Raw genomic sequence first — 18187 nt, forward strand, 5'->3', positions numbered from 1 at the left:
GGGGGAAACCCCAATAATTTGCAGTTCCAACATCCAAACAACGAGCGACCTCCTCTTTGAATTGGGGTTCTCAATCAACGAGAAAAAATCAAGCCTGGTGCCAAGCACCTCCAAACAGTTCCTAGGAGCTGTCCTAAACACGCAAGAGGGGTTGGCCTTTCCATCAGAGGAAAGAATTCGGAATATACTACTGCAAATTCCTCAATATCAGCCGCCCGGTCGCCAGATAAGGGTGCGCAAAGCGATGTGTTTGCTAGGCATGAGGGCATCATGTATTTACCTGGTTCCACACGCGCGCCTGCGCATGCGACCCATGCAGGAATGGTTGGCAAAACCGTGGTCTCAGGCAAGTGGTCAGTGGGACCATCTAGTGGTCGTTCCGCCAACACTAGTACAGAGTCTTCACTGGTGGACAAGATAGAACCTGTCAAAGGGAAACCCCTTATACGATCCAGAGATACAGGCCGTAGTCACTACAGACGCGTCCCTGTCAGGGTGGGGAGCACACCTCCTTCACCACACAGCTCAGGGTCTCTGGTCACACACAGTGGCCAACAATCACATAAATCTGCTAGAGCTTCTGGCAGTCTTCAGAGCGCTTCGAGCTTTCAAACCCCACCTGTTGAACCTGTCAGTGCAGATCTTAACAGACAGCACGACAGCTATGTTTTACATAAACAAACAGGGAGGGACTCGTTCGCCAAATCTGTCCAAGCTTGCCCAGAAAATTTGGAAATGGGCACTCGGACGGAACATTTACCTGTCATTGCAACATGTTCCAGGGGATCTCAATTCACTAGCAGACGTTTTGAGCAGAGACCCCCTCCCGGAAGAGCACAAATGGTGTCTACACGAAGAAGTCATAGGAGACCTCTTCTCACAGTGGGGTTTCCCCACTAGAGACCTATTTGCCAACAAGCGAAAACGGACAATGCCCAGGATTCGCATCCAGGTTCCCCCAGCCAGACTCCATGGGGAACGCTCTATGGATTAACTGGTCGGGGATGTTTGCCTACGCTTTTCCACCAACCCCTCTGTTGAGGAAGGTGATCAACAAGATGCACAGGGAATCGATGACGCTCATCCTAGTTGCTCCCATGTGGGCGAGACAACCGTGGTTCCCGCACCTGCGTATACTGGCAGTGTGCGAACCCATCAGACTCCCGTGCTGGCACAACCTTCTATCCCAGCACGAAGGACAAACAGTGCATCCTCAACCCAGCTCGATGAACTTGGCAGCATGGCTCCTGAAGTCATAGAGTTCGGCCATCTCAATCTACCACAGAGATGTATGGATATCCTAAAAGAATCAAGAAAACCAAACACAAGACACTGTTACTTTGATAAATGGAAGAGATTCGTTATTTGGTGCCAGAATAAACAAATCAACCCGGTTGATTGCACTCCTTCCAATATTGTCACCTACATGCTCCACATGCTGGACGCAGGGTTGGTATTTAATTCACTCAAGGTACACCTGGCGGCTCTGTCATCCTACACCACCTCCCATAACAAGGTATTGTGGTGGAAAGTACCAGTGGTTAAAGCCTTTATGGAAGGGGTAAAGAGACTCCACCTTCCAATTTTGAACCCCCCACCAGGATGGGACCTTAATGTGGTGCTAGCTAAACTCATGGGCCCCCCCTTTGAACCCATGCATAAAGCTAGTCTAAAACACCTGACCTATAAAATTGCCTTCTTAGTAGCTGTTACATCCATAAGAAGGGTCAGTGAAATTCAGGCACTGTCAGTGCAGGATCCTTTCTTTACTGTTCATAAGGATAAACTGGTTCTACAAACTCACCCTAGGTTCTCACCTAAGTTAATTTCTAAATTCCATTTTAACCATCCATTGAGCAACCGGCCTTCTTCCAAGATTCCAAAAGTTCTGCTGAGGTGAAACTACACACACTAGATGTGCGAAGAGCGGGCCTCTACTACGTAGACAAGACCAGACCGCTAAGGAAGACAGATCAACTGTTCGTCTCTGTAGCTACAGGCAAAGAAGGAGATTGCGTCTCTAAGCGTGCCATCTCCAAATGGATAGTGAAATGTATCCAGCTGTGTTACTCCCTTTCAGATAAAACTCTGCCTTCTACGCCAAGGGCCCTCTCTACAAGAGGTACTGGGGCCACTCTGGCTTTCATTGCAAATGTGTACCCCTCGACACTATTTGCAAAGAAGCTACATGGAGCTAAATTCACACCTTTACTCACCACTACTGCATTGACGCTCATTCCAAGACAGATACTCAAGTGGGACAAGCGGTTCTAAGACATTTATTTGCTCATGACCCTTCTCACATCCCACCTCCTTCTTCCAACACTGCTCGCTAATCTATGCACAGCATGTGATCTAAGCAGATTCCACAAGCCTCAGAAGGGATACATAACTCACCGTAATTGTATTTCTGATGCTTGTATCTGCTTAGATTCACATGCGCCCGCCCTTCCTCCCCTCTGAGAGAAGGCGCATGGATGCTTGTAGCCTTATCTATCTTATCTGCTTGGATACTCTGTACTCACGCTGCTACTCATGTCAGAAAAAATACAATCTGAGGGTCCTACACTCGTGAGGGATCATGGATACAGTGGACGTCACACTAGGGATAGTATTACTGGCAAAAACAAACTGTAATACTCTGCAGTGTCCACTAGATGTCGGCCTATGCACAGCATGTGATCTATGCACAGCATGTGAATCTAAGTAGATACAAGCATCAGAAATACGATTGAGGTGAGTAATGTATTACATATATATTCTATATTGTGTGAATAAAAGGCCTGTAACAAGCCATTTGTTTATTATAATAATTAGCCTGTGTGATTCTTTGCTTATCTGAGTCCAATAACTTGTTTTGCCAGGGGGCAGGGGAAACGTAAGTGTAAGTGTTCTCCCCACGTGGCCAAGCAAAACAAACACTTCAGGATGGTTACTCCCGCGCACATAGCTGAGTCTGCATGCGCAAGGGACTGGATGTGGTCCCTAGACCTCAAGGATGCGTACCTTCATGTCCCCATCTACCAGCTGCATCAGCAGTTTCTGGGGTTCACGATTATGTCGTACCACTTCTAGTACAAGGTGCTGCTTTTCAGCCTGAAATCAGCCCCTTGCGTCTTCACAAAGTTGATCAATGCAGTGGCGGGTCTCCTCCACCTGAAGGACATAACTTATACCCTGGTCTGGGCGACTTGCTGGTGAGGGCCAACTCGCCTCAGGCGGCGGTGCACTCCTGCCAAAGACTGGCAGATGTTCTTCAGCAGCTGGGCTTCTCCCTCAACTAGAAGTCGCAGTTGGCTCCAGCCCAGGATCTCGTGTTCCTTGGAGTGCGATGGGACACAGCCATTCAGCTGGTGTTTTCCATACCTGAGAGGCTCCGCTCCTTCTGCAAGTCGATTGGGCACTTTCTGGCCAACTCGACCACCTTGTCATGGTGGTCCCAGCACCTTCTTGGACTTTTGGCATCATGTGTGCTCACAGTTGGCATGCCCACCTCAAGATGAGGCTCCTCCGTCTCCATCTGGTTGCCATTTTGGACCAGGAATCGAGCTCACAATCGGACAGAGTCTCAATTCCCCTGTTCCTTCTCCCGGATCTGTACTGGTGGCTGTTGGACTGAAATGTGGCAGTGCAAGCCCCTTTGACCTGCCAGAGCCCACTCTGGTGGTGACGACGGATTCCTCCCTTTTGGGCTGGGGGGCTACTCTAGAGGGCTGCTCGATTAATGGGACATGGTTTAGGGCGGAAGCCCTCCTGCATATCAATCTGCTCGAGCTCAGGGCAGTGGGCCTGGCGCTCCAGGCTTTTTTGCCCCTCATCAGGGACAAGGCAGTTCTGTTCAGGATGGACAATGTTGGGTGGCACCCAACGTTCCCCCCTCTTATGCATGGAGGTGGTATCGATCTGGGAATGGGCCCTGCCGGAGGGGATATGGATTTCATCAGTCCATCTCCCAGGCGACGGCAATGCAGAAGTGGACCAGCTGACCCGCTTGGGGTTCAACATCTACGAGTGGGAGTTACACATCAACTTCTTGTTGCCCCTGTTCCAGCGCTCGGGTTTTCCGGTTCTGGACTTATTTGTAACAATAAGGGGCTTATACGGCCATGGGCAAACCAGTTTCTGCGTGGATTCATGCCCATGCGGTCAGAGCTAAGGCCATTGTGTTTCAGGGACATGCTTCTTGGGTCTCCAGCCTTCTGTAAGCACTTATCCCTGGATACCAGCGCAAGGTACGATGCAGAGTTCAGTCAATCGATTCTGAAGGACCTTTTGCTTCATCCTAGATATGCAGCAGGTTGTAACAGCTCCGCCCTATGGTCTTCTTTGGTGGAAACACCCAAAAGGATGGAGGAAAGGGGGCGGAACATAGGAGTATTTAAAGTTACTCACCTTAGTGACCTAGAGTATGCCTAGTCCATACTCCCCTTTCCTCTATATGTTCCACCAACCTTACCCTGCGTGTATGCTAGGGGCTAATATATTCAGTGTAGCCAGGTATTTAAGTGTCCGATACATTAAAATGGAACTGAGGTGAGGCGGGGCCTCTGGGGACAGGGGGGGTATTCCCACACACAGGGCCGCACCCCCACGCGCTATACTAAATTTAAAGGGGAAGCTCAATTTTTCGCTGCCAAAGATTCTGGTGGCGTCCCTATTTTGGGGGACTTCCCACAAGGATGAAGGAAAGGGGACTATGGACTGTGAGTGCTCTAGTCACTACGGTGAGTAACTTTAATTTATAAGCACTCGATATGCATATTAATGAGAAATATTGCAATGATTAACATGGAGACGTTCTTTGAAACATATTTTCATGGGACAGATTTCAAAAATATATTGGCTAACAAATATGTAACCACTGAACTATGGACTGTTATGTATACTTATATTGAGTGTATTCTTGAATATGTCAATGATGGCCTCTGTAATGGTGCTTTGAAAACATGACTAAATAATGTTTAGCTCCATCTTAAAATGGCACCCAGATTGCTAAATTACATAATTGGACTTAATATAATGAGTCACTTTTCTATTTCTATTGGCGAAATGTCTGCGATTTTGTCATGGGTTTTGCTGTTGACTATACATTCTCCAAGGACAAATGGTCGATTAACCTGCTGGAGCTGAAAAGCGGGAGAGACATGACCTAACTTCGAGATTATATGTACGTCATTTTGGTGACCTCCGTTGGGTATCTTTAATCTAGATTATATTTAGGGAGCATACCCTAACTGAGTTATTAGTGTTATTAAAGGTTGCTCATTGTGCTTATTGTTTTACCCAAAGACATTCTAAATTTGACTGCCTTGAAACAGTAGAAGGACTGTGCGATTGAGTCCATTTAAGATTCCAGTGAGTATTAATTTATGATGGAATGACATTTTTTTTTATATTTGCATTATGGATAGATATGGATATACAAATAATAATGGAACTACTGACAAGCACAAGATATTTTTAACAGCGAGGCAGATTTAAAATCATCATAACCGTTAAGTGAGGTGTTCATTTATGGGGTTTTTGTATTAAATACCCCATAGTTCAATTAATAAGATTGTTAATGGATATCTTGTTAAGTTGTTGGATTTATATTCAGGGCTGTCCCCTGATGAAGAATAGAGAACTATTCGAAAGCGTTGGGCCACTTTACTACGGTCCTATATGTTTGACAAACTTAAATAAGTTATATTGAAACATCATTGAAATTTTAGATTGGAAGAATTAATTTGGATTATATGTATTCATTTTTGAAAATGAAGAATAGTTCTATTGTTTGAGCAAGTGTTAAGAAAAACATTTATATGAGATGTTAATTGGACACTTTGTGAATTAAATATATATACATGTTATGAAGCTAATTGATTAACTGTTCCAAATATATAATTATTTTCAAATTTATATAGAATGTTCGATTAAATCACAATTTATTCTGCGAGAACAGTAAGTCACTCGATTACAGTACACAAGACCGATCAACAGCAGAGCTGTTTTGATTATTTTGGTATTTCCCGGTCTCTACTAGTCCGTTCTGGTCATTGTCTTTAGTGTAGTTGATAGATGGCTGTTAGATCATGCATTGAGATGGTAATGTATCACCTCACAACTCCTAGTCGATGGAGCTGCCTTCTGTGGAATACACATCTGTTGTATAACCAGATGGCAAGAGAACCCTTGGGTGCACGCTGAGGTCTGGTGTTTACTTCTCTGCTATGCTGCTCTATTGCTCACAGCTAGGCCACACCCTCTCTTGCCCCACAAGAAGGATGTAGCCCCCAACTCTATTCCCCACCACCCAGTGCTTATTTCTTTGCTGCCACTTTCCCATTTCCCATGACAAAGGTAGTTTCAGTGGCACCGATAACCATTGACCAGCTCACAGCACCTTACTCAATTATCATATCACACATTATCCTCTCCTCCAGTCTCCCCCACTCTCCACTTAGATGTCAGTCCACCTCTTGAGGCTGGTACATATATGTCAGGTGAACAGCCAGGTCAAGTGCCCAAATTTGAGGCCCAACTACCACCCACTGTGAAATACACATGGATGCCACATCTGTGCCCAACCTCCATTTTCTATCAAGGGCAATGCCTTTCCACTAAATGAACCTGTCATAGGAAAGTTTGCCAACTTTGAGTCAGCTGGAACTCTGTGGTAATCCGTAGCAGTCGGACAACCTGTATGGGGAGGGAGAGAATCGCCAGCGATGGAAAAAAAAAAAAAGTTCGATTCTCTCCCACAGACTGCATAGCACATAGCAGTGGGAAAGAAACACAAATGCTGCCTCTTTTTCATAAAACTCAGAGCGGGCACACTTTCATTAGCATATTATTTTCTCGGATTCCCCAAAAATATTTTGCAAGCATTTCTGTGTGCAAAGGTTTATGAACTGTACTCGCAAATACAAGTGTATCCGGGTACCCATATTTACTAAATATACAATTATGTGTATCTAAAGTTGGCGAATGTAAGCCACATGTTGTAGTTTATTACTGTGATTTGAACTTCACAATTGCCAGAGCAAAGTTTGAGAGTGGAGGAATTGGAAAGTAAAGATGGCCTTGTTGTTTCCATAGTAGTGCAGTCATTCTGATTTTGGCTGGTTGAGAAAGGGATCAGTGAGTTTCTATTTAGTGAGTGTGAGGGGTGGTTGTTCAATGTATTGTGCAAAACAATACGTGGGACAGTTTGTCAATGCTGATTGGATTGGAACTGCTGTAAATTGATGTCAAACAAAAACATTTAGCTCAAAAACACCAGCGCTGCTGACTTGATCTGGTTGCCTTCAATATAAATCTGATGATTTGTACAATATTGACTTGAGCATAGGTTTCTTATTTTCTCTCATGTGTATCCTCATTTAGAATGGGGATATATCAGGGTGTGCATGCATCATTGCTGGTGTTACCAATGTTACATATAGATCTGTTTTGCGGAGTCAATATGGTAACCTCATTCTCTCCCCTGTAGTTCATCATAAGGAACCTCCGAACAGGATTATCATAAAATATCCTGCCGCTCTTCCTCTCTTGTAATTCTTTGCTGTTTGAAAATAATTACTTTGTATGAGAAACAGATGGAGGAATGTCTGAGTGTAAGGTCACTGTAGTAATTTGTGGATGTTTTTGATGAATTGCGGAGTAGAACATATTTCTTTGTTTTCTTTAAACAGATTAAATAAAAAATACATAAAGATGTCAGGTTTTATTACCTCCCTGTATGATTTGTGTAAATAGCCCCACTGTGATTCACAGTGCATTTAAACTTCATTTTGAAATTTTTTCAAACATTACAATAATATAAAGGTTCTCTATCCCCTACGCCAATGAAGGAAGCTTCAAGAAAAACCTTGATGAGAGCATATTCAACTTTGCTGATAGCCAGATAGTTGATCAACTGTTACTGTGTTAGGAAATCCCAGCGTTCATACTGGAAAATGTGGAAACTGCACCATCCTTACTACCTGCAACAGAAACCAAGATGGCGCCTATTTGGATCCGTTTTTTCCCACTTCTAAGAGCGGGTCTAGTTTATTCCAAGATGGCGACCTCCTCACGCCAAACGCTACACCTGTCTTGCTAGGATCCAGGTAGGTGCGTCGCTACTCGCTCCACACCCTGTGCAGCCTCGTAGCAGCTTTCGCTCCTGCCTTTGCAATCCTTTTCCCCGCTTTCCTGACTTCGGTCCTCCTTGTCATTCTCTCCGTTATATCCTACTTTCCTTTCTCCCTTCCCGCGGCTGTTCCTTCCTCTGCCGTGCTCTACTCCTCGCTCCTTTCCCTTCGAGCGCTTCGGCCTCGCTGTGCTTATTTTGCTCCACCTCCTTGGACTCCTTGCCGCCCCGTTGGGCTTCCAGTTACTCCTCGCTGGGCTTTGTGCAGCCCCTCTGTGCATCTTCCATGCACAATTAACAACCATGCTCCGGCTGCCATTCTGCCCCGTTGAGCGTCCTGATTACTTACCTTCTCCCGGATTCATTTTTCTGCTGTAAGTCCTGTGCCGGACCTCTTCTTCCCAAACTTGGCTACTCGGCACTGTGTGTCACGACTACTAACAGCTGGACACATCTGCCCACGGCACAAAGGACTGTTTACAAGAAACCTTACCTGACCTGCACGTCTTTTGGAGGTATCCAGATATTTCATCGGGTTTTATTCCCCGGAGGGTTTCCCCGAGGGTGTCGCCCACGAGGCGCTTGGAGCCCATTCTCTGGTCTCTTCAGCGCCTTCTGGGAGGCATACCACAACTTCAGTACCACAGGAACCAAGAAGCCAAAGGAAAAAGAACACCAGTACTGTGAGTACTATCTTTATTATTGAGAGTCCAAGATACCATTAAATATAACTTTTCACACTAGACAATATAACAATTATTAAAATGTGCGTTTTGTGCATACCAATAAATTATCATAACGTCTCCAAATACATTCCTTAAAATGTTATCTACAATACAATGTAATTATTTGATGTGTAAATACTTTTGAACTTCAAAATCAATAGCCTGGATTCAAAACATCAATAAACTTTATACGGATTGTGCTCTTTTTTGTAATGGCACCACACAGATAATCAGCATGTGGTATAACCTTTACAGATCACTTAACCATTACACTCCAACTCATTAGTATCCAGTATGTTTAAGACTTTGTTAATGTTTATCCATAGTCTTGCTAGGGCTAACGTGAGCAATAGGTTTGTATACTCTAGTCAACATTCCCAGAATTGATCCTCCTGGATGCGTTCCCAAGAGTCCACAAATCGAGACAGGTATTTTTGATATAAATGACCTAAGACAGGACACTGCGTCATAACATGTCTATTACTTTGAGCACATTTTGTTTTTAAAAAAGCGGCAAGAATGTTTGGAACGTGGGATATCCAGCCAGGATCCAGTCGCTGCCAGAGTCGGCAGTGTATTGAATCTCATAAGCAGAATAATTATTCTATGAGTAGGAGAAGGATGCACAACCAAATACCTTACAGTAGTTAAACATGTTGGATACAGCCTGGCAAAGTCATGCATACTCTTCAAGCTCCTTTACCCAATCCCATTTCATTGATCTTATCTTGAATTTGCCTCTCAATTGCTCATAACCTAGTTCCCAGCATGGGTGCCAGCGTATCTCCTGAAATAATTTTCACAGGTCATTTTGTACTTGCTCAAATCAGGGTTGGTATTATTCCTCATTGGCTCTCCTAATAGTTGTACCGGTGGGCAGATCGGCATTGGTCATAACAACAATCCCTTTTTTTATGAAGACACTGGCATGGATAGAGATCAAGCCCAGCTCAAGGCGAATAACCTCAATAGGAATACCCAGAGCAAGGCCCAAAATCTTTCTGCATACCTGTCCTTCCAGATTGTTTAACCAGCATTCAGGTCTCCCATGACTGGCCTCTAGCCCATACAGTATCGTTGCTATGAAGCTTTGTATGCCAAGAGAACACCTTTCAAACTAGAACCAGCAGATTTTGCAGCACCTTTTTTCATGACTGTCATCAAGGGCAGAGCTCTAAGCCATTTGCTTTTAATAAGCTCCTTACAACCTCCCTGGCCCACTATTTACCAAGAATGTGTAATTAGTTCCACGCATGATTTTGTCGATGTACTTGCTCTTTGCTTTTATATTTCTCTCTGTCCAGCCAATGCGATTGCTATTGTTGACCTCCGCTTCACCTACCTATTATGGATGTCCTCACTTTGCATCTCCTTTGTTAAAGACAACGTTGCATGATCACCATAAATGTTAAATGTGCACACCAGTGAGTGTTATCATTCAAAGCGTAATTACATTGGTAAAGAGATAATCTTTTGTCTCTTTAATGTTCACCATATGCCATTTATGTTGATCAAAATATGTATATTTCGGTACTAGTTTCTCAACAAATGCAGTTGCTTTAATTATTTTTAAACAAGACTGAAAGCAATCCTGGGTTTTTTATCTGTCTTTTTAATTTTAGGTACACTGTGCCACCCGAACATGGGAAACGACTTGAACGACTTGCTCAAGGTAAATTGTTACCTCTTGCCTACATGCTGCATCCACATCTCTGCTGGGACTACTCGCTAGCCTAGCTGTTTTACTGGCTACTTAATGTATTGCTAGGGTCTCAACCATCTACAAACACTCTACCTATTTCTATTTTGCATTTCTGTCCTAGGCCTAAGGTGACCACTCCTTGAGCTCCTATCAGATTCTAGATCTTTTGTTATGACATGTAAATCTTGCAATGGTCGTCTCAAGATTTGTGAAACCAAGTGGCCCATAGTGGATAAATCTGCAATGCATACAAATGTTTCTGAAGAGTGTGTATTTTAAGGGAAGCTTTGTTAGGCAGAATCCTGGGCAGTGCCCTTGGGGACCACTGCAGAAAATTAAGACTACAAGTGGTAATACAATTTCACCTTTGGTACAAGCCCGTACTACACAAAGAGTGGTAGCAATGGCTGAGCAGCCAGGCTTATCTCAAGAGCAAATGAGCAGTAGTAGAGATTACACAAAGGACTACAACTACTGTGACTCAAGCAAACACTGACTAAAGTTTCTGGTTAAAAAATATAAGTACATTTATTTTTAAACCATCTGTTCACAGAACACTTCAAGTCTATTAAAACAAAACCACACTTCAAATACACTACACACAACCAATTCCCCTTGTGTAGATACATTCAAGGTAAGTACATTGGGTTTTGACAGACCGGTGTTGTGAAACAAAGGCGTTACCGGGAGTACACATGCAATCACTTTTTGACACTAATGACAGTTCGGTCTTACTAAAGATAAGCGTACCCGCGGGAAGAAATGTAACCTTAGTCAAACACACTTAGCACATGAATTCACACAAGAAAATTGGGGATAAAAATCATAGGCAATACTTTTGTCAAGGCAGATATAATCAGAGGGCACCTTCTAACCAGTAGATAAACCAATAGGCCTGCGCCAGTGTCAAGTGTAACGGGTCCTGTTGCAGAGGATCACACGGTTAGTACAGTTCACGAGTACTTAGATATTGTCCAGAAAGGAGACAAAATTATAAGAGGGAAGGAAGAAAAGAGCACGCCTTTGGTGAGGAAGAAGGGTTCACCACAATTCCTCAAAGTTGGACACAGTACCTTATTCCTTGAAAAAAGCTGGTGCCACTGCAGTTGTTCCTGATAGTTCCTGCAGACTCACGGTTCCTGTAGCTTCAGTCGTGGAGACAAGGAGGCCGTCTGGAGCGATCTGCACTACCCAGGGATGAGGCCAGCTGCAGCGAAACAACGGTGAATAAAAGGTGTGCTCCTTTAAAACAGGAGAGGCTCTTCAGATGGCTATCCGGACCACTACAGCAGTGTGCAGCGATTTCGACCATGAAGAGGATCCTCTGGCTGTGGAAGATGAGCTGCTTGATCCCACCAGGCTCAAGGGAAGACGACTCCGGACTGGATCTTCTCTTGTCAGTATTCATCCCCAGAAAAATGGAGTCAGTGGGAAGTCTCAAAGACAACCCTGTGTCACTGCACTGAAGGTGCTGTGTAACACACACAAAAGTGGGGCTTGTGGAGTGGTGTGGCTCCAGAGCCCAAGATCACACAAAAAGTAGAAATACACATGGAAGAACACATGTAAGAGTGGGGAAAAGGCTCACACTCTTACCAGGTGGAAAAAATAAACCCCAGAAATCCAGCAAAACTGCTGAGGGACTCACTAGGTGAGGGAAATTAGCAATAAATTAGAATTCTCCATAATAAGCTTCTTCTAAAAAGTTATAGCTCATGTATAGATTTAAGAGTTGGCATGTCCCGATTTCCTAAAGAGCCTTTGTTCTGATGCATTGAAATGGGATTATTATTTGGGGTTGTTCTTGTTACCATACAGGTAATGAGATAATGTTGCCAACGCAAAGGACACCCCAAATGACCAGGAAATAATATTTATGTGACTGTATTTTCTATGCCATTGAGCACAAGGACAAATGCCATGTTGTAGTGCACAGTGATGGCTGAGTTGTTAAGCAATGATATGGCAGAGTTATGGATGGATTGTAACCATAACTTCATGTTTGTGGTGTTTTGATTCTTTGCTCTTCAACAATAATGTTCCTGCGTGTTTTCATTGCATTGCAAAGCTTAGTTTAATGTAAACATAATGCTTGCAACAGCTTCAACCTGTGATGTTATACCCAGACCATTGCGGTGGACCTCTTAGTTCACTGTTCTACAATACAAGCTTTTGAAAGTTCTGGAAGATACATAAAGAGAGAAGTTTTAAACATGTGGAGAACACAGTGTTTATTGGCAGTGTTCTGCGTTCTGCGATTAATAAATCAATAGTTAATAAATATAAATGTTTTCCCAAACATATTACTGCTGCTATAGGGAACCTAGAGATGCATAATGCTGGTCTCCAAAGTATATTCTTGTTCTCGTAAAGAGTTGAAGTGTCTTCTTGGAGTTATACTCTCCAGCTACGTTAAAAAAAAAACCCCTCTTGGATGGACTTCTTTTCAGTGAAGTATTTCTAATGATGGTACTTATAATGAATGCTAGGTAAATGTTTCCAAATCACAAAAACATGTTAACTTTATGGTTTAAAGAACATTGAGGTGATCACTGTTTATACTGTGCCCTAAGAAAATTATGCTCTAGTCCTTCAGGCCATGGGTGGCAGTATGTACAGCTTTTTGGGATGTGTCTGGAGAGGGTCTTGCATTTAAACATACCCACAGTCTATAATTACATTTGTTGTGTGCGTTTTCTGCTATATATACCTAATTTAAAAGCCAAGGCTTACTTCAAAGTTGGATCGAAACTCTAGAAAACGTAAATCAGCTAAGACGTGTGGTATTATTTGGGAGAATTCTGGATGTTTTTGTTTTGACTGCATAATGCACATTCAGTTGGATCAGCTGGCTAAATTCCTCACTTCTTCCAATTTGGAGAGCGGAATTTGTTACCTTGCACAGGCTGCTGCCCCTTGGGTTGGCGCGCTCGGGAGTGCTGCTTATTTTGGATTGTTAATCAAATGCAGAGCCGATGGTTGATCTGATCACACTATAGAATGTAAAGTTTGAGCCTTTTTTTAATCCTGATCTTGCTGTGGCATCTGTTTTAATCAATTAATTGTCTTGATTGATAGGTTATTTATAATGCCTCTATACGCAAGTGTTTCTAGGCGCAACCAGGCCGGGAGGGAAAAAATGGATAGGACAAGACAAATGATCTTACTAGGTCTAGTATCATTTAGATTGTGCAATTGCACAGACAAAACGTGCAGGGGAGAGAAAGGTGCACCCAGTGTGCCCTGGGTTAAGGGCAAGGAAGGCAGGGCCTCCAAGGGGAACATGCTCCGGAAGTGCAAGAAGGCCAGTTGGCAGTACAGGAAGGCCTGAAGGAAAGTGCTAGGGACTGGGAAGTGGGGTGGGGAGGCTGGTGACGTATATGACTCAGAGGAGCACCAGGCAGCCAATCAATGTAACTTAGCAGGAGGAAGGGAAGGATAGCAGAGGGAAGGCAGAGAGAAAAGGAGTTGGGGAAAGGTTAGCAGGGGAGAGGCAGAGAGAAGGAAGAGGAGAAAAGAAAGGTATTGAGGAGTTTCCGGAACTGGAGGCGGTCCAGCTGAAGGCAGAGAGTGGCAGTGAGGCCATTCCAGAGGTAGGCACCTGCAGAGGAAAGAAATCTACCACCCAGTCTCTGCTTGGAGAAGCGACTCACCCACAGAGAATTGGAAGTAGACGAGCGGAGGGCTCTGAAAGGAAGGTACTTGGGAAGAGAGCGTTGGAGATAGTACGGGCCCTGGCCCCAGAAGGCCTTGTGGACGATGCATAGGGTCTTGAACTTAATCCTTGCAGCCACTGGGAGCCAGTGGAGGAATTTCAGAGCCGGATAGATGCAGTCCCTGGGCTTGATGCCAAGGATACGTATTGTGGCTCTGTTTGATGAGTTGCAGATGGCAGAGGGTAGAGTTAGGTAGATTGAGAAAGAGGCTGTTGCAATAGTCAAGCCAAGAGAGACCAGGACTCTGGAGACGGTGAGCTTCTGGGGGAAGGTGAGAAAAGGTAGAATACCTCTGAGGAGGTGCAGCTGGAAATGGGACTTTGTGGAGATGTCCGTGATGTGTGGAGAGAAGGACAGAGTGGAGTCGAAGATGACCACAAGATGTTTTGCCTCACAAGAGGGCGAGTGCACAGGGCCAAGGGAGAATATACAACAATCAAAAAGGTGGATCAGTGGAATAGGATGACACTGGTTAGATTAAGTATAAATCACATATTTATTTGAAAAAACTCATCACATGAACAATTATTTTACTTGCATAAAAATTACCTAAAACATCTTACATCAACTCATGCCTTCATACGTATCCACATTCAAAAATACATTCAAACATCCATCAATACAACACCCTAGTGTAATAATAACATCAAATTGTATTGTTCAAGAATTGCGTTCTAAATATATTCAATTAACATTTCTTATGATGACCCAGTCCATAATATCAGGTGTCATTATATAACCGGTGTCCAATATCACCAGATATCCCTCATAGAGATCACGTCGACACGTGTTTCGGTCGGAGACCTTCTTCAGGACGTCGGGCTGGGAGCACTTGCTCCGCCCAGTTCTACACATATATGGGCCAATAACGAATCTAAAAAATGTAGAAGCCAGTATGTCATCCCTATTTCTTTTCACAGGTGACAAACAATGTCACAATATGCTTTACAAAATAAGCACATAAAGCCCAACTCACCCCCACGTTTTCGGCTTGCGGGACGGTGAGACAGGGCGTCGGAAATCAATCCTCCATTGGCCTCAATATGACTGTTGAGCCTATGGAACCAACACAAACACCTCTAAGTATCTGTCATAAAACAACCCACCGTAGGTCAGTACCAATGCGGCATATCACCTATTGGACATAACTAAAAAAAATAAACAAACTAAAAAAACTTACACTAACAACGTAGCTGATGGAGACTCCTATAGTTCAAAAGACCCAGGAACACCTCTAGTCCACGTACATCTATGTCGGATGAATCGGTCACACAAAAATCTCCGTAAATCTGCAACAAGATGAAACAGAATTGCAGTGTGTACTAATTGTAGTATATCAATGCAACACCTCACTGTTAATTATGTTAATTATGTCACAAACAATTCCCAAATGTATCGTATTGGGACAACACACCCATACCAAAGGGGTGTGCCCGCTGTTGCCATATTATGGACTCTTGCACCCACGTGTGTTGGAACCCATCAGAAAAGTACCAAGCAGGTCAAACAATGTGACGTGTTCCAGTGGCACCGCCGCTTGCTATAACAAAAACACACTTCCCATGTGCTTCATATATCTACTTCCATGCGTGTGTGTGCGGGGAGTCAGTAGCAGCCATCAATTAAATCTAGTGAGTTTCCAAAAGCCCCCGCCGTTTGCTATAACAAAAACACACTTCCCATGTGCTTCACATATCCACTTACATGCGTGTATGTGCGAGGAGTCAGTAACAACCATCAATTAAATCTAGTGAGTTTCCAAATGCTTCATATATCTGCTCACATGTACATACGTGTGTGTGCTCAGTTGTGGTCATCACATCATGAGTAACTCGAAAAAGCACAAAACCCGAGTGGGCAGCACCTCGTGTCATTTGCACGTCGGAATATGTGCACAAATGAGCATGCGCTCGTGTGTACCTTACCTAGCGTACCACGCCGCTCCCTGCAGAATGGAAAATAAATCCTATCGTCCGGTCCTCCTGCTTTCACATAGCGCCGGAATCTGAAGCAGTGACAGCAAAAATGCGCATTGGTTGCTGCCGTGGACCTACACTTCTAGCTTTCAAATCTCGTTCCAAACCAAACCACTCAGGCTGGAAACCAAAGAAAGACTGACACACAATGCCTGCCAGCCACACTAACACTAGAAACTAAAAAAGGACCAAAAACATCACTGGCTCAAAAATGAACGGGCGGACCAGTCTTCCCAAGAAAATACTGCTAAAGCATAAAAAAGCAGTATCATGCACATTCAATATTTAATAAAAACACTAGATTAAATAGAAAGAAAAAACGAACCTAGGTGCACAGTATAGAGAATAATATATATTGTGACACTAACTATATATTATTACAGAAACACGTACACACTAAGTATTTAACAAAAACTACACCAAAATAAATCCACACATTAAAAAATCGACACATAAAGAAGGGTAAAAAATGGAGTAAAAAAGTAATAAAAGTAATAAATGCAGCCATTGAAAAATCAGGCTAATACAGAAATTCGAAATGCCCCCAAATTTCACTTAAACGGGTGTCACGTACAGCATGAAGTCGTGCACAATAGTCGATGAGACAATTAAATGTACACCCTGATAAAAGGAACTGAGACATACCTAAGGTAGTTGCATACATATGCGTATTGCACTTATGTGAACATCTGAGTATATGATACCATTAGACATAAAATACAGCGGACCAGCTGAATTAGATCCATACGCATAGTGACACATTGTAACACAGTGTACCAGAACATGTATAACCAGTTGAATTACTTCCATGGTATCTGCACATCTGGGGATAGATGTCACGATGCCTGCCCCCGGGAAACAAGGTTTGGCCCAGCTACCCCGGAAGCAGGCATCATGCCATTTAATGCAAGCCCATGAACCCCAATTAGGGGCTATTTGGCGCCAGGCTCATAAATTCAGAATCAGTCCTGGCGCCATGGGCGCCAGGCTCATGGTCAAGGACTTACCTGAAGCAGACCATGCTGCTAACTTACCTGAGGCAGACCATGCTGCCAGTGACCAGAAGTCAAATGAGGCCTAAGAGGGACTATTTTTCCCTAGGAACTATTTATTTACTCGGGTGGGGCCGCGGAAGGATACTTACCTGGAACTACTTCCAAGGCTATTTAAACCACGCCCTGACAGCAACCCATGCTTCGCGTTATTCTGCACCTGCAGCGTAACGCTCACCGTGCCTGCAGCAGCTTCCAGTCTTCAGCCACGCCCGCCCGGATGCCGGAGCTTCTGAAAACCTGAAAGAAAGCAGAGGGAAGGTTAGAACCTGAGTTTTTACCTGCAATCCTTACCTGAATCCTGAATCTTCATGGCTCTGACCTAGAAGGAAGAAATCATCAGACGCGCGCCGCTTCGCGTCCTGCAGCGCCGCGCGGGAACTCACCTGAAGCAATCCTCCGCATTCCATCGCGCTTTTCAGCATCCAGCCGCTCTCCAACACCTGTGGAAATAAAGACAATAAGGTAAGCAAGGGAGCATTCCCAGACAATAAAGGCAATCCCCAGGACTTACCTGATACCAGAGGGGTACTTACCTCATCTCGGGTCGGCGCGGCCTCCACAGCTTCTCCGCCGTACCCCGGCCCCAAAGGGGAAACAAAAGCAACACAAAAGCGCAAGTAGGGGAAACCGAATTCCGCTACAGACTTACCTGATTACTGCCTGAGGCCGCAATCACCGGAACCTCCACCGATTCAGCGCCTGCAAAAGGAAAGGGTCACAGGTTAGACTAGGTCCTCATTATCGAACTGAACAGAATCCATAAACACTTACCTGCATCTTACTGGTTGCCACTTGGAACTCTTCTCAAGAACTATTAAGGCAATGTAGGGAATTTGGACAGAGTGAAGGCCAGACGTTTTTGAACTCTTTTTCAAACTATTTCCTTACGGAGTCAAT

At 44.1% G+C, this 18187-nt stretch overlaps 1 protein-coding gene across 5 annotated transcripts in view; it reads left to right on the forward strand.

Moving 5' to 3' along the window:
• Positions 1–18187, forward strand: part of KDM4C (lysine demethylase 4C) — a 3084728-nt gene that overhangs the window by 839351 nt on the left and 2227190 nt on the right. For all 5 annotated transcript variants that reach the window (XM_069625930.1, XM_069625928.1, XM_069625929.1 and 2 more), the window contains one exon: positions 10464–10513. In XM_069625930.1, the coding sequence (XP_069482031.1) occupies positions 10464–10513 (50 nt within the window). The remainder of the gene's footprint in view (positions 1–10463; positions 10514–18187) is intronic.

This window comes from Ambystoma mexicanum, chromosome 6p (assembly GCF_040938575.1).
Source record: "Ambystoma mexicanum isolate Mex_15411 chromosome 6p, UKY_AmexF1_1, whole genome shotgun sequence".
NCBI lineage: Eukaryota > Metazoa > Chordata > Amphibia > Caudata > Ambystomatidae > Ambystoma > Ambystoma mexicanum.